The sequence below is a fragment of the Phyllostomus discolor genome, chromosome 6 (genome assembly GCF_004126475.2).
Source record: "Phyllostomus discolor isolate MPI-MPIP mPhyDis1 chromosome 6, mPhyDis1.pri.v3, whole genome shotgun sequence".
Classification (NCBI taxonomy): Eukaryota; Metazoa; Chordata; class Mammalia; order Chiroptera; family Phyllostomidae; genus Phyllostomus; species Phyllostomus discolor.
The window spans coordinates 12,080,542-12,103,197 of record NC_040908.2 but is presented as its reverse complement, the minus strand read 5'-3'; the positions used below and the strand labels follow the sequence as shown (position 1 = coordinate 12,103,197).

At 61.4% G+C, this 22,656-nt stretch overlaps 1 protein-coding gene across 1 annotated transcript in view; it reads right to left on the bottom strand.

Moving 5' to 3' along the window:
• Window positions 1-22,656, bottom strand: part of KLHL29 (kelch like family member 29) — a 282,334-nt gene that overhangs the window by 4,740 nt on the left and 254,938 nt on the right. Inside the window, 6 exon segments of the mRNA XM_028517023.2 lie at window positions 2,988-3,168; window positions 3,367-3,549; window positions 3,689-3,887; window positions 4,404-4,663; window positions 5,907-6,109; window positions 14,532-14,670. Coding sequence (XP_028372824.1) covers window positions 2,988-3,168; window positions 3,367-3,549; window positions 3,689-3,887; window positions 4,404-4,663; window positions 5,907-6,109; window positions 14,532-14,670 — 1,165 coding nt within the window.

Sequence of the window (22,656 nt, the reverse complement as noted above, 5' to 3'; positions counted from 1 at the left end):
CCGGGATCTTCGAGCTCTGTCTTCCTGGGGCAGTGAGGGGCTCAGTTCTCAGCGTCTGGCCGAGTGCTCCCCGTGTCCGGGCCTTACCAGCGCTCCCTCTGGACCGCCCAGCTCGGCCCACCCCCGCCCTGTCGGCTGCCTTTCCAAGCGCCCTGGATCCATGGCGGGACCTTGACTGGGCCGGCCACAGCACCACGCTGGGGTCTCCCGGCCCACCTACCCTGTTCCCGTGAACCTTCCCACGAGCCGCACCACGGGCACAGCCCAGTGACCCAGGGGGGACAGCTCTGGGAGGGGATGAGGGGACAGCCTCGACCCACCCAGCCCTGAGCTCGTGCAGACTCAGGATCGGAGGGGAGGCCGAGGCACCCGAGAGGGCAGCAGGGCTTGACTGAACTAAGCCGCAGCTGAATGGTTTGTGCTGACGGGCGACACTGTCAATGTCCTTTTGGACACAGTTGGAAGTTCAGGTATCTGTTTTTCTCTAAGCTGATAGGGCAGAGACCCACAGAGCTCCTGTGGATCGGAGCTGGGAGGCAGTGGAAGACCGGTCCGCTGTCAGTCTTCGGGCTCTGGGTACGAGGACGCATCCCGCCACGTGCGAGTTTCCCGAGAGCTCGGTATTCCAGGTGGCTGATTGCCCAGCCCCAGCCCTCCATCAGCTCAATCTGCCAGCTTCCGGCTTGGGAGGGATATGCTAATGACATGCAAATGACCCCGTAGAGTGAGGCGCTCCACTATCATTTGCCCAGTAACCACAGCTACTGCGCTATATTTCTGTGAAATATTAGACCCAGTTATTTATATAATGATATGATACAGGTTTGTCTATGGCACTGTTGTGTGAATCTATAATTACATAATCTCGCTCCGTTCCTGTAATACAGTAATGCAATATAATTATAATGCACCATATATCTCATTCATTATCAAGATAAGAGCAATTTGCACCATTAGTGCTTCCTGGGGAACAAAGCCCCCTGGTGTCTGTCCCTGTTACCCTAACCTTCCTGTCACCACAAATCCTCATCTTTGCTGCCATGTGGCACAGCACCTGACTTGCCCAAAGGGCTCAGCTCTGCTCCTTGGGAACCCTGCACCTTCCACCCCACCTGCGTGCCCAGCTTCCAGGGATCTTCAAGTCTGTGTCCAGTCCCTACGAGGACAGGTGACAGACCCCAGAGGGCTGACAAGGGGCTCAGGGCCCCTCACGGCACCCCGTTGTTCTGGGCTGCTCCCCTGTCTCCTGGGCCCCAGGGTGCCCTTGTCACTCTGTGCCCAGCCCCTGTGGAAAGCCCGTAACAATGGCCCCTGAGCCTTGGAGAACTGTCCTGGGCCCAAATGGAGTGGAACTCATACCCGTCTCAGCGTACTCGGTCCTCAAACAAATCCCTGTATCTATCCACACGAGTACATTTGCAAAATGAGCAATCAGCGTCTCAGGAGATTAAAAATAGCCGACAAAAGCAAGACAGGATGACAGATCCAGTTCCGTTTACTCTTACCTAGAAAACGTGTCTCGTTTCATGTGTTTATTGTTGGGTGAGAAACGGGGGGCAGGGGGCGCTTCGGGGAGGTGTGGGCGCTGGCCACACAGGGGGTCCCGCCACAGGCTGTGGGTTCAGGGCTGGCCCAGGCTCCATGGCAGTGTCAGCGCCCTCACACTCACCTGGCGGGTTCCCCCTTATCTCCAAATCCACCTGGCAATCACACGTGACTGAGCCCTGTCTGGGCTCCACGTGGGCAGTAAGAAGCCCGTGGTGTGCAGACCTAGCCTGTCTCACTCTGAAGCCATCTTTGCCATCACATTTGTCAACTGCCCAATTAGCCACCGAGGGAAAAGCACAAACTGAGGGGTATGTGTGGCTCCACAAGCAACAAGCTGCCACATGGGGAGATGTGCTTTCTGTGGCAGCGGACGGCGGGGCCTGGAGGTGGGCCAGGGTGTGGGAAGGACAGGGGAAAGGGCTCCGGTAGTCTCAGCTGTGTCCTCCTGGGCTGGAAGTCGGGGCCAACTCATCACCCTTTGGGGCACCGGAGCCTCCGCCCACTCTGCTGCCTCCACGCCTGCCTACACCTGGCTCCTCTTCTACGTGGCGCCTAATGTAACACAGCCCGAGGAAGCTGGCCTGGGGCCTCCAGCAGAGGGCAGGCTGATCCTCGCGGTTCTGACCCTGCTGGCTTACATCCCCTTCTGGAAAGTTCTAGACGGTTGGCCAGACCTGTGTGTGGTGGTCCTTCCCTGTGTCACAAGCAGATTTCCGTGTATGTGTGGGATGAAAGGAGGAAGGGAGGAAGGGAATTCCGTCATGTGTCACTCACTGCCCCCTGACGGGACACAACAGCCTAGCAGTCAGTGTGGTGCACATTTGGGCCATTGGGGCAGCCTCGCCCTGAATCCCCCTGAGTCTCTGGGCCGGCGCTCACAGCCCCAGTGTGTCTGACTGCCAGCCAGGCCAGGCCAGCGAGCCCGTCCTGTGCTTTCCCACCCCGCAATCTCATGCCTCCAGCTGGGCTGACACCTGAATGGGCTGTAGGGACAAGAGTGTCCCATGGGTCCTGGCTGGTGTGACTCAATGGATTGCGGGCCTGCGAGCCAAAGGGTCGCTGGTTCCATTCCCAGTCAGGGCACATGCCTAGGTTGCAGGCCAGGTCCCCAGTAGGGGGCGTGTGAGAGGCAACCACACCTTAATGTTTCTCACCCTCTCTTTCTCCCTCTGTTCCCCTCTCTAAAGATAAATAAATAGCATCTTTTTTAAAAAGAAGAAGAAAAGAGTGTCCTGGGGCAGTGACTGGGTGGCTGTCGCCCTCCCACCTCACCCTCCCCAGTGCTCTCGCTTGGTCGTGTGTGAGGAGCTGGGACCGGAAACGTGCAGCCTCCAGTCGCCTCGACCGGGGGCGGGGAGGGGGTGTTGGGAAGGAGGAGCAGCCAGACGCTGGCTTTCGGGGAGCGTCAGAGGCTGTCCCGCTGCAACCGCGGCCGTTACCTCTCCACGTGGTCCACGTTGCCTGCCACGCCGAGTCCGCCCAGGGTGTAGATCTTCCCGTCGTAGACCAGGCTGTTGTGCCGGCAGCGGGGGACCGTCATTCTGGAGACGAGGTTCCAGTTATCGAGCAGGGACATGTAGCACCAGACGTCGGCCAGCGTCACCCCCGATTCCATCCCACCTGCAGCAGGAGGGGAGGACCAGAGCGCAGGCAGGTGAGGCAGAGCCCACCACCAGGCCCCAGGGTCAGGAGGTGAAGCGTCACCTTGGACGCAGACACTCCTTCCTGGGCCTTGGCCTTTCCCGGCCCGGACACGTGTGGGCAGGTCCCCTTGGGAAGCCCGTGCCCAGTCCCCGAGCCAGCCCCGAGGGGCCTCACCTGAGAGGTAGATGTTGTCCCCAGCACTCACTACGCTGAAGAACTCGCGGTCGTAGAAAGGCAGGGAGGCCAAGGGGTACCACTTGTTGTTCTGTGGGTTCCAGCAGGTGACAGCCACCAGGGAGCGCTGCGTCATCCCCACCATCTGGCGGCCCCCGACCAGGACGATGACTTCAGCCACACCTGCGGGGGCGCAGATGGCACCCTTGGCACGCACCCCGGCACCTCAGCGTCGGTACCTGGTGCCTCCGGAGGCCCACCCAGAGTCGAGCTGACCCCACAACGCCTGCATTTGGGGGGTTCAGACCACGCCCCTCAATACCTGCGGAGAGGCGGGGCCGGGTTCGGGGTGTCTGCATCTCCTGGCGGGCGTGGGGCAGCATGTGGTAGCGCTTGGCCTCGTTGACCAGGTCCCGGCACGCTTCCGACGACTTGATCAGCTCCTCGTTGTCCACCACGTTGAGCAGGTAGCTGGGGTGGATGAAGGGGAGGCGGACCACCGCCAGGAGCTCCGCGGCGTACTGTAGGGTCAAGGAGACAGGATAGCTTCTGAGGTCATGCCGGTGGAGCCCCCTCTTGTGGCTCATATTGGGACTGCATGACATGGATAATTGTGTCTGTCTTTGGCTCGGGAGTATAGCCCCTCCGCTCACCCAGGCTGGACAGAGGTACACGGAGCTCCCAGCGCCTAGAGGCGAGGGGAGGAGGCAACGGGGAGATCTGGACTGCTGCAGCTGACCCTGGGGTGGACCACCGTTTGTGGGGCTCCTCCTGCTGCGACCGAGCTCCCCAGAGCTCCAGGGCGCCCTCCCCCCTGCCGGGCCCTGATGCTGTCCACCAGGCCCTGCGGCCTCCTGGTCAGCGTGAGTCCTCTGCAGGGGGAATGCTGGCCCCGAGGAGTCCACGCCGACTGAGTTCTCATCTCCCTTCCCTCCCTCCACCTGTCTGCTGCCCAGGGGAGCAGTTCCCGCCTCCCCGGACCCACGCTGCCTACGGAAGCCCGGAAGGGTGGGCCGCAAGGGAGGGGGCGGCCTGACCTGTGCGCGGGAGGCAGGGTCCTTCTTGATCCACTTGATGACGGTCTCGTACACCAGCTCCTCGGCCTTGGTGTTGAGGCTGTCGTTGGAGATGTAGGCGATGAAGTCGTCCTTGGAGATGCCGAGGATCTCCTCCTGGGCGGCCACCTCGGGGAAGATCTGCAGCGCGAAGGCCTTGGCCATGTGGTAGAGCTCGCTGCACTGCATGGCCTCGGCCATGGCCAGCACCCCCAGGCAGTTGCTGGCCGTCAGCTGCTTCTCTGGGGGCGAGAGCACGCGACCACTGACCGGAGGGCCCTGGGCGGGGTGGGGTGGGGGGTGCCTGTTCCTGTTGCCTGTCACTCTGGGTCCCTCTCTGGGCCCCTATCCTCGTGACCTGCCTGCAGCGTCCAGGGGCCCCAGGAGCCCACGGCCTGGGTGTTTTCCTGCCCCCGCTCATGCCTCGGAGCCTCTGCCTGCTCTTGCAAGTCCCAGCAGAAGGCTGTGAGGTGTGGAGCGTCCTTGCTGCCTGGGGGCCGTGGGGTGGAAAGTAGGGGTCACACGCTAGAGGCCTATGGCGTCTTCCAGAAGAGTGACAGGCACGTGTGGGGTCACAGACTCCTACTCTGCAGTCACGGGAGCCTAATACTGCACACACGCCCCCCCCATCTCCCATGGGCCTCTTGGCCTCACGACCCACGCCCCCCCCGCCTTGACCTCTGGACCTGGGGTCTGTCTGGACAGCTCTCCCGAGGTCCCACTAATGGGTATTCCAGCCTGGAAGTGCCTGGGCCCCAGGACATTTCGGGAGCCTGACTCTGAAGCTGTGGTTCCCGACCCTGCTAGGTTGCTCTGCTCCCCCAGGGTCGCATCTCAGGCTCCTGGCAGTCCCCGCTCTGCTGCTCCTGGCCCAGGCTCAGCCCCCAGTTCTCTCTCTCTGCACTTCATGCCCAGGCCACGGATTGTTGGGGCTCATCCGTACCCCACCTTCTCCCCACTCCGCCCTGCACAGGGCAGCTCCAGACTGCAGGCTACGTGTGTGCCGGGGGTGGGGGGCCTGCTGGAAGCCCTGACACTCGGATTCCCACCCCGGACCGCAGGTCTCCATGTCCACGGGACTGACCCCAGTCTGCACGTCCAGACCTGGGTGCGGTGTGGCTCTGACACATGATGGAAAGAAAGTGTGTGGCTGCTTTGCCCAGTGTTGGGAGGACAGGGCTGTGAGGCCAGGGCTCAGGTCCCTGCGAACGGACCACTCCCACGACCCTCACGGCCCCGTCCATCCTCACAACGCTGCCTGGTCATGGGGAAGTGACCCAGAGGACCCCTCTGCCCGTGCTGGCGAGCGAAGGTCTTTGCACACGGCATTCTGAATTACCGCCTTCACACTGCGTGGCGAATTCCAGCGTCGCCTGCAATGGGGGTGTGCGTGCAGCCCTCCCCTCTAAATCCCCTTGCTGTGTTTGGGCTTTCCCCACATCCGCCCTGTGTCCCCCAGGGGCCAGGCGTGCTCCCGGGGCTCACCCAGAAAGGACACGCAGACTTTGCAGAAGGTGTGGAACTGGAACTTGCTGGCCGCCTCCAGCAGGGTCTTGGCGTTGGCCGAGTCGATGACCAGGGAGCCCGTGTACACGAACTCCAGCAGCAGCTCCAGGACGTCCGCCTGCAGGTTGGACAGGACCAGCTCCAGCTTCTCCCGGCCGCTCTGGCTGCCGTCTTGCACCGACCTAGGCACAGAGACCGGGGTGTCCTTGCCTGCCACCCTGCGGCCAGGGTGCCGCCTCCTCACAGGGCTACGTCTCCCTGCACGCCTCGGTCACGCCCTTCCCTTTAGGACTCAAGGGACACGGCAGTGACACACCTGAACCTAACAACCTGACACGGGATCTGAAAGAGAAGAGTCTGACCAGAGACGCCCATAAAGAACAGAAAACCCTGCTTACCACTACTTGGCATGTCCATGCAAAAAAAGATGCAAATCAAAAAGCATGAGCCGTGGATGGGGACGAGGACCAGGACTGGCCTCAAAGGGAAACAATACGGTTCAGCCCCGCCGCTGGCCCGGCGTCTCGGCCGAACATGGCCAGCAGGTCCCGGGCCTGGGAGATTCTCCAGCGTGACTGACGCTCCCGGCCGGCTGTGCTCACAGCCAGCCCGGAGGCTTCCTTGAACGCCCCAGACTGAGGGCCCCAAGCCCCCCCAGAACGCTGACTCCAACCCACCTCCTTCCAAAAACATATTGTTTCCTTTTAGGCATGGAAAGGAAGCCCTTCATGACATTGCTTTGAAACCGAGGACGAGACGAGACAGACGGACAGAATGGTTAGAGCTGGGAGGAGGGGGAGGGGGAACAACCAAGGACTTCCGCCACAGACAGCCAGCAGCCATGACCTGGGACCTGGCCCGGGGCGGGGCCCTCCTGCCACATGGAACACGGGGTCAGAGGTCAGAGTGGCCTGCGTGTAGAGTGTGCGTCGGGCTTGTGAACTGGGGGGAGCGGGGGAGGGACACAAATATATAAATATGTTCGTATCTGGTGTCTACAGAAATACAAAACCATCGCAAAGGCTCCTAAGGCCTGGCAGCCGCACCCTAAAGCTGGACCTGGAAGGAAACAGATAAGATGAAGCAAAAACCACACCGAGACAGAAGTGACCAGGAGGAAGAGCACCCGGAGCATCAGGGGTCAGGAGGCCGGTGTGTCAGAGGCGATCGGCGGGCGCCCCGTCTCGGCCTCTCGCCGAGCCTGGTTCTGCCCGGGGTGGGTTCAGCCACGGTCCTGGGGAATGACCTCTGCGTCCCCCCCAACTCCTGAGCAGGCCAGGGGCCGAGGCTCTCGTGCCTGGTCCCCTGGGTGTCCCTGAGGCTGGCAGTAGGGCGTGCAGGGGGCGGGCGAGTGAGCGGGCTGGCCCGAGAGCGAGGCGAGTCCTGTGGGAGCAGGGAGCTAGGGGACCTGTGTGCCACAGCTGTGTCCCTGACAGGCGGCAGCCTTGACCTCTCTGGCCCTCAGGCTACTCTTCTGCAACACAAGACGACTGAACCAGGTGAGGTCTGAAGTCCCAAGGGGGCTGATGTGACAGAGGTCGGAAAACATGTTTCCCATGGACGCTCCGCTCTGCACCATGGTACCTGAAATGCCACCATCAGGGCAACACAGGTCTGTCCTGGCAGGGGACAGGTGCACTGCTGCCTGAGTGAGGGCCCCTCAGACGGCTCATTCTGCCTCCCAGCTCCGTGCAGCCCTGGGCGTGGAGAGGGGGAGGCACTGATAAACAGCCTGGGCAGAGCCCCTTCTCAGACCCACAGGTATGTGGTGTGTGTGACTTTTAAAGTGACAACATGCTCAGTCCGCTGTCAGGGTGGATGTCCATGCTTGGGTGACTTGGCTAAGTATAAAGAGCTCATTCATTATGTGATCACTTAAAATCATAGAAGTTCTGAACGCCCCAGGCCTCGGGGGCCATCTGGTCAACCTCTCGGTCTACCTCTTTGTAGCCCCTGCCTTCACTCCCATCTGCCCTTCTCTGGCCTGTCCTCACACCCTTCGTGCTCTGCAGAGGCCACACTGGGCCACAGTCAGGGCTGGGCGGACAGGCCGCAGGAGAGGAGCACAGGCCGTCTGCACCTGTGGCCGGCCCTCCTGTCTCCCACGGGTCCTCAGGGGAGGAGCTCAGACTCAGTGAGCAGCTGAGGGGGACTCAGGGATGCGCACACACACGAACACACACGCGCTGAAATGCATGTGACCCTGAGAACCCCAGAGTCGCCAGTGAGGGGGGAATCAAGCACAGGGGAGGCCCATGGAGCCCTCGGCCCCCAAGTGAGCGATGAGTGGGATGGGGCCAGGGTGGCTGCACTTGTGGGGAGACGCTTGCATGGCTCAGAGTCGAGCCAGGGAGAGGGCTGGGGACAAGGTGGCGCCTGCAAGGCTGGGGAGCACTGGGATTGCACGGGGAGGCACCCAGGGTGTCGGCCATTGTGGGTGCTGTCCGGGGTTGGGCCAGACCACTGTCCCTATGACCTAGAGCTGTGGTTCTGCTCCTCCAGGCACCCTCATTGGGGTACCCATGGACAGGAGGGGCTGCTGGATAAATGATTTGGGGAGAGGCTGGGGGCTGCTGGGACCGGGTGCCAGACCCTGGGCGCTGCGTGGACACTCAGCTCAGCCGCAGAGGAATACCCGGGGACATGGTGGAGGCTTTGTCAGGCACCTGAGTCCAAGGCCTGCAGGAGGTGCGGCACCGGGCAGTGGAGCCTCGTGCAGCTGGCCTGCACATGCTTGCTTCCCCTCCACATGGATGGTGGGTGCAGCCCAGCCAGCTGGCCAGCTGTGGGGGTTGAGGGAGGCGGCCATTGCCCTTGGCCCATGACTGTCAGACTGCCTTGGGACCGAACCTCAGAGCTCCTAGGGCTCTTCCCTCTGAGCGGGGACACTCTAAGAGGCATTGCCCCAAATGGGTGGCCCTGGTCACCACTGGGGGGCTGTGTCCTCCACCGATCACCATCTGTCCCTGTCCTAAGCTGGACCTTGGGGTCCAGTGTCCTGTTCCACTCAGCCCCACGGAGCAGATGAGTGGCTACTGGGTAGTTGGGGCCATGGCACCAGCTCAGTGGGAGGTGGAGCAGGGCAGGAAAGGGCAGCGATGACCTCGCCGGGGTGGGACTGTGACCCTTGGCTTTGGCTGTGGGCCCATGGAAGTGAGCGGCAGCCCACATAGGGCCCGTGGGCTCTGTCAGAACAGTGTAACGTCCTGGGGTTGCCTTCTCCCAGAAGCGGGTGCGGCCTGGGGAGAGACCAGGGTCTGGGACACAGCAGGCCTGGGTCTGCGGATGTGCCAGGAATGCTCGTCCCAAGCAGCAGAATGTCTGACACCCCAGCATTAGTGTTTCTGCTGCCCGGGATGAGAGCTGCCTCCTCCAGCCTTCCAGACAGAGCCCTCATCTGCCCCTCACCCACCCCAGGGATCAGGGGTTTTCGGTTCGCCGGTCAGGTCTGGAATAATGCAAGGGAACTCTGGGACGGTGACAACGGGCCAGGCACACGCCAGTCTCCCTGGGTCCTGAGGACTGTCGCAGCTCATGCAGGCTCTGGCCTACCCACGGTGACTTGGCGGAGGCCTGGCTCACCTCATTCTGCCAGCACCTGAGATGTGTGAGTCTCTCCTTCTGTTATCTGGCCTCCCAGACACACCTGTCTCCTTCAGCAGGAGCGGGGCAGGCTGCCACCCACAGGTGCACGGCTTCGCCAGGAAGGAGGGGAGAGGCGTATGGCTCGGTTAGTGTGTGCAAGTCTAGCAGGCGTCCCTGCATCCGGGATGTGTGCCCCTTGGGTCCTTCTGCTCCCCCTGGACAGTGGGGAGGACATGAAGCCCAGAGCCCACATGGGGGGGGGTTTGTGAAACCGTCTCGGACAAGTCCTCGTGTTCATCGATTCCACTCACTATGAGCGGAGGGAGGCTCTAGCTCAACTGTGTCGTTGGTTCCAGCCGGCTTTGTGGTTCAGGAGGCAGAGGGCCCGGGCGCCGTCCCATTTGGCGCGATGAGGAGGCCTCTCGGGGCCTGCACGTTCCCCCGCTCAGCTCACCCGGGCCTGGGAGTGTGTTCGGAAATGCTGGCAGGGAGGACGGCACCTCTGCTGCCTCCAAGGACAAAGGGTCCCCGGCCCCCTCTGATGGGGCCTGCGGCCTGTCGGGCCACGGAGTGCAGTCAATGCCCGCTGTGGCCCCAGCCGTCCCCGAGAGTTCCTCAGCACCTGGGAGCAGGTGAGGGGGCTTCTCCCCCAGGGCCTGCTCCGGACTTGGGAGGCCACCACCCCAGCACCCAACTTGGTCAGGTTTGCTCACAACGTCCTCCTTCCTTCCCAAAGCCTGAGGCTCCCTCCGCTAAGTCCCGCTGGGGTTTCCCTTGCGGTGTGGTCGTTACGCAGCACCAGGCTTCACGTCGTCCAATGACAGAGCCGCAGCTCCTTCCCCTGTGGGGCTATGAAGGGAGGGTGGGGCCGGCCAGCACCCTGGGACCAGGCTCTGAGCCCCCTGACGGACCCACGTGCTCTCCTCTGAGGCCTCCTGGGCCTCCAGGCCAGACTCCAGAGGACGCGGCCCCCCTGCAGGTGTGGGCGTGAGTGTCTGTGACTGAGGCACCTGTCTCAGACAGCCGCCTGGGGCAGACCCTGTGGCCAGTTATAAGTGCTTCTAATGGATACCCCCCCCCACACACACATGCATACACACACACACACACTCTGCATCCCTTTTCCTTGCACGCCTGTCCAGTGTCAGCCCTGAGTGCACTTTCCTTCCTCGCAGCCGTTGTGCACGAGTGAACACTCCACCCCACTCTCCTGAGGAGTAGCCACGGACGGCGAGAGCACCAGCTGAGGACTCGGGCTCCGCGCGGATCCCAGGCCTGCCGGCCACATCCACGTCTCTGGGCCTCGGTTCCCTCATCTGTAACGTGGGGATACTCGTGGTCCTGCCCCCCGGCTCAGGGAGTGGATTCCCCGGGTGACCTGAGACATCTCTACCGGCCTCCTGAGGGCTGGGCTTGCCTCCGTCAGAGGAGGGAGAGGAGTTGGGACTAAATGAGGAAGGCTAAGGAGAAGCAGCAACTGTGGCTTCAGCAGAGGCATGAACCCACGTGAAGAGAGGACACGTGGACAACGTGGGGGTCGGCCCAGAGCCTGGCCGTGGACAACAGGGGCTCCGGGCAGCTGAGCTGAGGGGAATCTGGCCGATGGTCGGGAGAGGATGCCCTGGGACCCTGTCTCCCACTCTCGGTCTGATTATCGTGTTCACGAAACACACATCTGACCTTGGCACCCCCAGGCCTACAACAGAGCCCGTGATGCCCCTGCACGGGCCTCCTTCCCTCTGTGCTCACCTTGAACTTGGCATTGCAGCAGCAGCGAGTCCGCTGCCGACCTCAGCCTCACACTTGCTCCTCGCCTGTCTGCCCCGCTGTCTGCCTGGCCAGTCCCATTCTTGGTTCAAACCCCACGGCAGCCACCACCTCTTCCTGCGGCCCCCAGGGATGCCCCTGTACCCCTAGAGTTGGCACTTGGCCTGGGAGCCTGTGAACCTCCTTGTCTGACCCTGCTCGACACAGTTCCTCCCCCACCGACTGGGGGCTCCCTGAAGGCACAGCCCCTGTCTTGCCTGGTGTTTTGTGGGGACCTGGCACCCGGGAGAGGGCTACCCATGTGCTGCACGAAGGGTGGTGAATGACGTGGTGTCCCTGCATCTGACCTGTGGCTCCTGGTGAGGTGTCCTCCCTGGGGCTGGGTCAGGGACCACGTCACCCCCTCCAGGTCGGGGGTGGCAAGGAGTCCGGTCTGAGCCTCCAAGCCTGGGGGTCCTGGGGCACCTGGGGGTGTGTCATGTGCCTGAGACAGTGCTCACTCAGACCCTCAGGAAGGTCAGGACCAGGGCGTCAGGTCCCCACTCCCTCTGCCTCCATTGGTGCAGCTGCCCAAGAGGGCAGCCCCCGCCTGGGGGTCAGCGGGCAGGGCCCCATCTCCCCCCGCCGGGCATTCTGGCTACTGCACAGTCAGTCTCCAGGGTCGCAGAGTCAAGGAGACGGCAATGGCAGTGACGAAACCAGCTGCTCCCTGACCTCTCAGAATGTGGAGTTTCCCGGGACTTCCCACGGCTAGGAAGGAAACCACCCTGAGAGTCCGAGCTCCTCCCCACAGGAGTCCGTCTGCAGCGACCGGCAGAGGTGGTGACGGGTGCGCACCTTGAGGATGAGGGACGGAAAATCTAAAACGGCTGCAATTTGACATCTTGACCTTCAAGTGCAGCCCCTCCTCTGGGCTCTGCTCTGGCCTCCTCTCCTCCCCAGGGGCCCTCCTGTCTTCCCAGACCTCAGGCCCCCTGGGCTCCACCCACCGCACTGCCTGCCCACCAGGCCTCGCTCCTTGCTGGCCCTGCAGCTGCTGTCACGCGACCTGCCGGACACTCAGCCCGCCTCTTCCTGCTGCTGCCCTGACCCTGGTCCGTGGATCTGCCCCTGGTGACCTCGTCCCTCTCATGTCCTGGCGCTTGTCCTTGGGGAGCCTCTCCAGGGCCCCAGGGCCGGTCCTCCTGTCCCGTTCCTGTCCCCCTGGAAGGACACCTGGACGTTGCTGGGACCGACCTCCTGTTTTACAGACGAGGAAACCTGAGGCCTGAGAGGGAGGACATGGTGTGCCTGGGGTCGCAGGACAAGCGACAGCGTCAGGTGTAGAACCCAGGTGTCCTAGCTCCCAAGGGGGTGTCCTCTCTCCCTCAGTGACTGCCTCTCAGCCCCAGCACCCATCCTGATCGGTCAGGGTCACGGAGGCACGTCCCCAGTGCTCCGACCTCCAGGAGGGCACCCATTCCCCGCTGCTCCTGACGGGCCCCACAAGCCCAGGTGTCGGGCCCATCTGCCCATCCCCACCCGGGCCCCACCCACCTCCGGGAAGGCCATCGCCCCCTCCCCGATGCTCATGACTGCCTCTGCCCTCCATTTTTCATTCCAGGCAACTCATTCTTTGCCTAGAACATCTTAGGACACTCCAGAACATTCCAGGCAACCCATCCCTTGCCTGGAATGTTCTTCATCCTTCTTTTTGGGCCTAAGAAGCTTTCGCTGCTTTGGGTTCCTCTTTCTCTGTCGTGTGTGCGAGTTTGGCTCCACATGTCAGGTCTCTGGAGACAGTCAAGGGCTCTTGTGCTCCTCCACCCCCGTCTTTCTAGCCCAGGGCTGGGCCGCTGCTCCATGCCAACCTGCCCCTGCGGCCTGCCCCCTCTGCGGTGTCCAGCCGGCCTGAGCAGGGACCTCGGCCCCAGGGTGCCACATTTGCACTCTAGCAGCCAGGCGCCGTCACCGCCAGGTCCAGAACTCTCCAAGAGTGGAAGCAGAAAGACCTCCCTTGGCCTGAGGAAGCCGCAGAGCGCGCCCCTTCACCCCAGAGCTCACGCCCCTGACCCCTGGGCTGGGACGGAGAGAACCTAAGCAGCGGGGGCAGGAGACCCAGGCTGTCCACCAGACTGGAAGTCACACAGAGCCTGCCCCCTTCCGCCCGGCCAGCGCGGCGGGGCGGGGCGGGGCTCTGTGCGCCGGGCAGCTCCGCTCTAAGTGAAAGGACGCGCGACGGAGTGGGAAGGAGGAGCCAGCCAGTGTGCCTGCCGTCCTGAAACAAAACACAGCCACTCGGGGGTTAGTGGGCAAGTCCGAACACAGCATTGGGGAGCAAGCGGAGGAGGTCCCGTCCTCCCGCGCGGAGCACCGTCCCGCGCAGCGTCCGCCCCGGAGAGGCTGCAAGGCAAAGTGAGCAGCGGCGTTAATCTGCGGACGGGTGAGAGGAGGAGGAGTGTGGCCCTGCGCTGGCCCCTCGGCTGCTCTCCCTCACTAAGGAGCTGGAAGGTGGTCCCTGCCTTCTTTGCGAGGGTATGAAGCAGACAAATTAAAAAAAAAAAAATCAACGGAATGGAAAAAAAAAGATGCTCATGCACCATTAAGACTCATTCTGGTACAACTAGCCGGGCCAAGGGCGGGCGGGGCGGAGGCCGAGAGAGACCGTGTTTAGGACACAGCGGGTCTGGGCTCGGACAGCGCCGGCCTCGGCTCGGGCGCGGGTGTGGGGGTGTGCAGCGGGGGCGAGGCTTCGGCTACGCTCTCTCCCCGGCTCGGGGCTGCGGAAAAGCGGCCCCTTGGGCTCCTCGTGCCCCTCGGCAGGGGCTGCTGTGGTCGATGTGCTTTGCGGGCATTAAGTTCACCATCGACAGCGGGGACGATGGTGCCGGGCACCCCGTGCTGGCCCAGTGGCGGCAGTGTGCGGCGGTCCCTCCACGTGGAGTCTACAGGCCTCCTTCCTAATCTCAGGCAGGGCTTGTGAGCCACTGAGGACGCAGGCTCCTCAGGGCCAGGCAGGCGGGGCTTTGTCTACCGCGGGCCGAGGCCCCTGGTGCCCAGCAACGCTGTGTGGGGCGGGCGGGGACAGTGGCTGCTCCGCGGCTGGCTGCGTGTGAGTGACAGGGCGCTGGGGGCCGGGGAGGGGCAGAGATGGCTACTGGCTCTGTGACAGGGAGTCACACTCCAGGAACCTGCAAGAGAGGGGAGGAGAAAAGCGACACAAAAGCGTCCTACAAAGGAACAGACCCGACCACAGCTGGAAGGAAGGCAAACCTTTGAATCAGGTCCTTGAAATACAAGCTGCAGGAAGCTAGAACATTTTGGTGGACTTCAAACTCTCTGCCTTCAACAACAATTTTCAGGTCTGTAAAGGCTTTCGCTCTGCGCTGCTGGTTCAACTCCTTCAACATTTCTGCAGAACAGAGAAGACAGACAGGGCCAGGTTCCCATTAAGAGGTTTTTTTTTTTCTTTTTAATTAAAAAAATTTTTTTTTCAAGAAGTAGAGAAATAGGAAACCACTTGGTACTTTCTTGGCAAGACTGGCTCAACACCGACAGCCAAAGGAAGTCACAAACATAGTGCGTCAACAAGCGGCAACTGGGAGGGGCCACAGGACTGAAGGAACCACAACTTTCAAAAGCAAAAAAAAAACAAAACAAACCAAAACAAACCAAACCAAAACAAAACAAAAAAACCCACAACAAAAACCAAAAAAAAAGAAAGAAAAAAAAAAGAACCAAACAAGAAAAACCAAACCCATACAAAACAAACACAATAAAAACCCAACCCAGAAACTGAAAGGTCGGGGGAGAAGAGTCCCAGAGTGACAGTCGGAAACACAGAGAGTACGTTATCACAGACGACTGAAAACTGCTATATCACTACGGAACGAGTTCTCCAAATGCCAATGAGTGCCGATGTGTTGGGTACCAAGTAAAGCATGGCATTGTGATGCGAGATGGGCTGGATATGGTTCGAAGGAATAAAAACCACAAAACCTGCAAAAACAGCATCTCTTCTGTTAGACACTCACAGCCAAGGCTGGGGGGAGTTGCTTGGGGAGGGGTCCCTCGAAAGGAAGGGTGGAGTGGGGACCTGGGGAGCACCTCCTTCCGTTTCAGACTTTGGGGCTGCTGGGGGGCGTCAGCCAGGAGCAGGGACCAGCCGTGGTACCTCCTCCCACGTCTGGGCTCGTTCAGGACTCCCGCCCTCGCCTGGGGCTTCGGCAGGGGGTGGTGAGGCTCACAGCCCCAGCAGGTCCCGGGCCATGGCCTCGGGGCCTTCCCACCCTGCTGCACACCTACCTTTGCCTGGGTTGTGGCCGCCTGGGGCTGGCACAGAGAACGCCCCAGGCCCACGGGCTCCGAACCTGGGGATGACAGAAGCTTCTCCCAGACCCATCTCCGGGCTCAGACGGGGGAAGGAGGACAGCCTGACCACCATGGTGCTTAGCTTATGTAAACTCTTTCATTTGTAGAAGTTAGGGCCTTTGGAGGACCCTGCTCCCTCAAGCCTCGCCCGCCTGCCCCTAGACAGAGCCTGCCCTTAGCACCACCGGTGGTTGGACATCAAAGGCCCATATCTGGGGGCCAGAAGGACCTGGACGGTTGTGAGGCAGCTTATGTCATTTGGCAGGTGAATGGGAGAGGGTGGTCTGCAAAACTGAGCCTTGCCTGCTGAGTCCCCCAGGGTTACCCCAGTCCTCCAGGTCTACCCTGCACCCTAGCAGGTGCTCCGGAACTGCCCTCCTGTGTGCGCTGCTCCAGCCTGACTAGTCACCTCTGTCCACATGGGCTGCGCCAGCGTCACCTCCTGCTAACATGCCCCGATGAGCCCAGCACTGCTCCCGATGCCTGGATGCCCTGGGAGAGGCCCCTGCACTCCCTGAGCCTCTGTTTGCACATCTGTGAAGTGGGCACACGGGCTCCTGCTTTGATCCCAGGGCTGGTGTATATCGGACACTCAGGGATGGGCGGGGCCTGTGGGCTCTGTGGCCAGGCAGGCCCGACTCTGCCCAGAGACCATGGAAGACGGTGAGGGGGAGACCTGGAGCACACCCCAGATGGGGGGACTGGGGTGAGCAGGCAATGGCAAATCACTGGCCCCCACCATCCCCACATGGGGCCATGCTGGAGTGGCAGTGTGTCTGTGGGTTGAGGGGGGACTGCTGGCTCAGGCCCCGGAAGGCTGCCCACAGGTGTGCTCAGACCAGCAGCTGGGCACACGGCCTGAGTGGAGGGCGTGGAGGTGCCGGCAGGGCACATGCAGGGGAGTGAAGGCCTGTGGAGGGGTGGGGCTGGGAGGGCTGGGCCGGCAGGGTCAGATCTCAAGAACATTTTGAGGGGACTCACTCTTTACCTTCTGGGCACCAGGGAGCCACCAAGGACTCGGTGCAGGGAGTGACAGAGTTAGACCTGGGTTCCAGACAAGTCAGTCTGACAGGCAGGCAGGACAGGAGTGACGGGTGGCAGCAGGACCCTGGGACAGCCCGGGCTCCACCTCCCATCAGCTGCCAAAGCTTGGGAAGGTTAACCCACGCCTCTGTGGTGGTGACCCTGGCACACGGCATGAGCCTAACGAGCACGTGGTAGCCTCACTGTTACTGTTGATGGTAGCGGTGGCTCCATAACCCCAGAGAGAAGTGACAAAGGCCTGAACTCTGACAGTCACAGAAGGACACAGGAAGGCGAGTGTGTGGGCTGTGGGTGCACGCCACCGCCCTCAGTGCTGGAGGGGACATGGAGGGGGGAGGCGTGAGGGCCATGTCCAGGTTTCTGGAGGGGCATCAGGAAGGGAGGGGGTGATGAGTTTAGTTTTGGGGTCAGGGCTAGGGCCCGTGGGACATGGGGGTTGGAGGGAGACATGCAGGGGGTGCAGGAGGCAGCAGCTGGGGCACAGCAGCCGGCACCTGCCACAGGAGCATGAGGCCTGGGGGTGGAGAGGGTGCACGTGCAAGGAGAGCCCGCAGAGCCAGGTGGGGTTGAGGTGGGACCGCTGCGCTCACACACCAGCTCTCCAAACAGCTACCAGCCCAACTCATTCCTGAACCATGAGCCACGTGGGTGATGCTTCTGAGTGAGACAGTGCAGGGCAGGGAAAGAGGTCTGGGCCGGGATTCCAAAGACCCGGATGCTGGTTCTCATTCCAGTTTTGCCACTAATTGGCTATGTGACCCTGGGCACGTTGCCCCAGCTGCTGGGGCCTCAGTTCCCTCAAGCACCGAGGACACCTGCTCCGCTGTCCCCTGGTCACCACACTGCCGTGGGTGAACAGAGGTGGCCCGCGTGCCTGCTGAGCACACCATGCTCGGGGTGCCAGGAGAGCACAGTGGCGCCCATGCTGCCGCTGCCCCTGGGCCCGGAGCATTCTGGGCGTTCGGGGACATTTTACTTCTGCACCAAGGTCCCAGCGACGATGACACCCCCAGCCCCAGCCCCAGCCCCAGCAGCAGCAGCGCCTCCTCCCAGGGATGCCGGGAGGGAGGATTGGGAGGGGCTCGGAGCTCCAGGTCCCTGGAACTGCAGGCGCTGTCTGTCCGCTCCCACTCTGAGGAAATCTGGGTTTAACAGCTGGGCAGGATTACTTGGTTTCAGAAGAATGTTTCAGTTTACAGAAGTGCTCACAGGGGATTCCCTCTCCCAGCAGGGTCCCGAGCGCATTCAGAGTATTGATCAGTTGGTATGTGCTGACTGCTAGCCGCTGAGGAGGTGGCATTTTGGCAGATCATGACCTAGGATCCATGGGAGGGAGCCGGCACCAGCTCAGGGCATCAGCTGCCCTCCTGCCCACCCCTGACTCCAAAACGGGCAACCTTAATGTCAGAGGGCGGGTCTGTAGGCTGGGGGCGGAGCCTGACCTGTACCGGGTCATCAGAATGGACTCCAGCAGCTCCCCAGCACCCTGCGGAATTTGGCCGCCTCAGGCTTGTGGAGGAAGGGGCGGGGGCCTGGAGACCTGCGGGGCCTCCTGGGCTTCCGCAGGGCTGGGCTCCACCCCACCCCCACCCCCGCCTGTGGGGGAGAAGCCTTGGCCACAGGGCCCCTTGCTGCTGGCCAGCATTCTGGTCTCCGAGTGGTCTCTCCCAAGTGGATGTCCCTCTTGTGCCTGCGAAACCCCAGGACACCCTTGCTCGCCCACACAATCGCTGCCCTCTGCCCTTGGGCTTACCCTCCATAGGGAACCCCCTCCCCGGCTCCCTGCCGCCCCATTCACATCTGGGCATAAAGCACAGTCCAAGTTGGTCCCTAGGCCGACTGCTTGGCTCCTCCCCTCGCCCTCCCACACCAGTGCACTCTCTTCTGGCCCTGTTGCTGCCAGCGCCCTGTCTGGTCCCACCATCCTCTTTCCCCTGAGTCACTGTGGCTGCCTCCAAGGATGTCCCCTTGTGTCTGGCCTGTCCCCCTCCAAGCCACCTCCAAGCCACCTCCACACAGCAACCTGGCCATGGGCCGCTACTTAAACAAACAAACCCTTCTAGGCCAAGCAGGGACAGCAAAGCCCCCTCTTCCCCGCCACACCCCGGTCCTCCAGTCTGGGGCTGGCCCTCACCCTCCCCGGAAGCCGTGCCCACTGCCAGCCTTCGTCTGTCTGTCCCTCTGCCTGGGTCTTTCCACCTCCCTTCCTCTTCTCTGGCTGATTACCATTTACTCTTCAACACCGGTTAAGGTATCATTAAGCCCCCCTGTCCTCTGCCCTCCTCGGCAGCCTCCCCTGGCCCCGGGGCTGACTTTCGGAGCATACTACGTGCTGTAATAACTTACCTGCCTGCTGCGCTTCACACTGTTTTATTTATATTTTTATTTTTAGTAGCACAGGACCTGGCATATACACAGTGTGTGTGGTAGATTGCAACGACTCTTTGCAGCCCCTCCCACCAAGGGGTGGAGTTTATCTCCCCACCCTTTGACTTTTGACTGGCCCCTGTGACTTGCTTTGGACCCTAGAATACGGTCAAAAGGACAGTGTGTGAGCGGGAGCCACGGCCTCAGGAGGCTTGGCCGGCTTTTGCTCCTTCTCTCGGGACCCCTGCCACCACCACCACCACCTGAACAAGCCTGGGCCGGTCTGTGGGAGGCTGGGAGACCTTGTGGAGCAGAGATGAGGTGTCCCAGGCAAGCACTAACCCCAGCCAACCCCGTCCCCAGGATCAGCCGGGCCGACCCACCCTGAAGACCCGAGCCACAGCCCAAGAGCGTGGTGGCCGCTGTGCGCCACTGCATCGCGGAGCGGTTGAGTTGCGCAGCCAGAGCCGGCTGGCACAGAAAGCACGAATACACGGCAGACCCCAGCGCGCAGGGAGCGTTCTCCGCGTCGGTTTCTCCTTCACTCGATCCGGTGGGAGCTGGTCATCATTATTATTTTTAACTGTGGTCCATTTACCTTCTTAACCGCTTTCACGTGGGCAGCTCAGGCGCGGTGAGCGCGCTTCCACCGTCGGGCAGGCAGTTTCCAGAAGCACTTTGATCTTGCGCGACCGGAACTCGGTGCCCACTAAACCAACCCCCACCGCCGTGCCCCCCTCCCCGCCTTTCTGCTTCCTGTCTCTCCGAGCCCAGCGGCTCCGGCGCGGAACCACACCGCGCTGGTCTTGTTGTAACTGGCGGCCTTCACAGAGCATGACGTCCTCGGGCCCCGCCCACGTCGTAGCGTCCTTCACAATTTCCTCCCTTTTTAAGGCTGAATGTTATTCCACTGGAGGTGTATAACACATTCTCTTTGTCCATGCATCTGCTGATGGACACCTGGGGTGCTTCCACCTTTTGGCTGATTCTCAACATCCCGTTATGGACATCTCGGGGTCCCCAATCTCAAACCCCATTGTGAGGGGTTAGGGTACACGGGCTCCTTGAGCCCAGCGGCCAGTGGCCATGGGGCCCCGGGGGAGGGTCGGCCTGGGGCTGGGCACTTGGTTTAGAGGCGAGCGAGGCCACAAACCGAACCGGGACTGGAGATGAAGTTGCAGCCAAACGTCTGCATATTTTTCACCAAACGACACGCGTTATTTGTCAGAGACGAATGGGCTCTTTCCAGCCGGGCTGGAAGGGCTGTCGGACGCAGTAATAAAGAGGAAGTGGCATCCGATATGAAAAGGCAACGGGGTTCGGTGGCTTCGTGGCAGAGAAGTCCATTAAATCAGGGCCCTGAGAAAGGTTGTGTGGCCAAATAATTTTTTCCAGAGCTCAAGTAAGAGCCCAGCTAGGTGACAAATGCCCCCAGTTCCCATTGATATTTATGACACGCGTTTGATAAAAGACCTGCACACGTGATAAACTCAGAGCAGTTGTGAAACATACTGAGAAGGCCCAGCAGAGACGGCGTCAGGCGTGCCCGGAGGCGAACCCGTCCGGAAGCAGAGGAGCCTGATGAGCGCACCCTGCGGGGACAGCTGGTGGCTTTGCACAGGGCCTCCTGCTGTGGCTCCTCAGTGGGGTCACCGCGGGGCAGGGAGTGCTCGGAGCAGACCGGCCTCTGAGCTGAATGCTTCCTCCTCCTCCTCATCCAACTGATGGGATCGTCCACATCCCCCCGCCCCCTTCTCCTTTGCTGCCCCAGACTCAGAACCAACCTTGAGGTCCGGCTGGGCTCCAGCTTCCAGGGAAGATGGACTCAAATGACCTGTGGACCATGCATCCAGCCTGGGTCGGAAGGGAGGGTCCCCTACTGGGAAGTCACACCAGCCCCCAGAACTCAGGGTGGGTTGGGGACCAGAGGCGGACATGTTCTTGGTGGTAAGAATAACTTCCCCAAAAGATGACCCAACAGAGCCATCTGAAGCGTTACAGCTGAGTGGAGCTGGACGGAAAGAATGCAACATTCAAGCCCCCTGTAACTTCAGGAGACACCAGTGTAATAACAATGGGGGTGGCCCTACAATTTGTATGTCAATCTATGGCTCTAAGGCATCATTAAATTAGATGCCTAGGTCCTCCCTGGGAAGGGGTTTACCTAGTCTGTGCAGCTCCAGTGGCTTCGAAGAGCCCTGAATGGTCGGTCCTCCCAGGAAAGACTGACCACCTACCTCCGCAGCCCCTTGCGCTCAGGTGAAGCCTGAGGCCCCGGGGCAACTCTGCAGAATAGGAGCCTCCACATGCGGTGGCCTGGGGGAGATTCATCCAAACAGAAGCAGATAACTGGTCGCCCTCGTCGACAGGTCTTGCTGTGTGTCACAGCAGAGTAGGAGTCAAAGAGAGTGACCTTTGTGTAGAAAGAATGAAGGCGAGCAAGGGACAGATTGTGAGGACCCCAGCACCAGCTCAAGAAAGCTGGCCAGAGAGGGTGGTCACTGCAGAGGCGGGGGCAGACCCTTGGCTGATCAGGGGAGGGAGGCCACTGGGGTTAGGGTTAGGGTTAGGGTTAGTTGGAGGCTGCAGTCAGAGGGAAGTGCTAAGATACATACACACACACACACACGTTGGGGGGGGGGCAAGTTCAGTACTTTGGAGAGCTCCACGTACCCAGGGGACAAGGTAGAAAGCCATGAGGGCTCTAACCAGAGGTTAGGGGGGCCCTGAATGAGGCTGAGGAGTGGACATCCCCTCTCAGAGGCAGGCTCTGAGATCCAGACTTCTGGGAACTACAGGCTGCCTGTGTCTGTTTGGCCCATTCGTTTGTCCGTTAAACAGGAGTTCGTCTCCTGTGTGCTGGGCACTGGGTGGGGGCTGGAGGGTGGGGCGTGCCAAGGACACACGTGAATGGAGGTGTTCGCAGAGCTGGGGAGCTCATGGTTTCACGGGGGACACACTAGCTGTGATGCTGAGTGAGAAGAGTGTGCTGGGCAGGCCCTGGGCAGAGGGGTGCGGGGGAGGGGTGGCTGCCCTGCTCCGTAGAGCACAGGGAGGTCCACAGGGAACACTCCAAGATAAGCAGGAGCTCGCCAGGCGGGCTGGGGGGCGAGGTGTGAATGACGGGGCCGTGTGTGAGTATGAGGGTACGAATGTATGCTGTGCCTCTGGGCATGTACGTAACCATGTGTACGAGCGCCTGTGTGTGTTGAACTGGGTGGTGTGTGCGCGTGAGCAGCAGGGAGAGGGGCCCCAGAGAGAGGCAGGTGCATGTCAGGCTGTGGAAGAAATGCACCTGCAGGTGGTCTTCTCCCACAGGAGACTGGGGGCCCCTGGTGGGTTTTATGGGGCAGAGGGAGAGTCAGCTTCGTCTCTTCCCCTCTGAGGGGCCGCTCAGAATCTACCCCATCTCTCCCGTACCCCTCCCCTGCTCTCGCACACCGTCAGGCACCCCCTTTTCTCCACTGCCCTCTGCCAGTCCACCCCATTCCGGTGCCCCTTCCCCAGATCTCCCAGGCACACAGCCCACCAGCCTAGCCCGTGGGCCAGGTGATTGCATGGAGTGGGACTGAGAGCTGGGGGGGGGGGGGGGGCTGCACAGGAGGCGGGGCTTAGA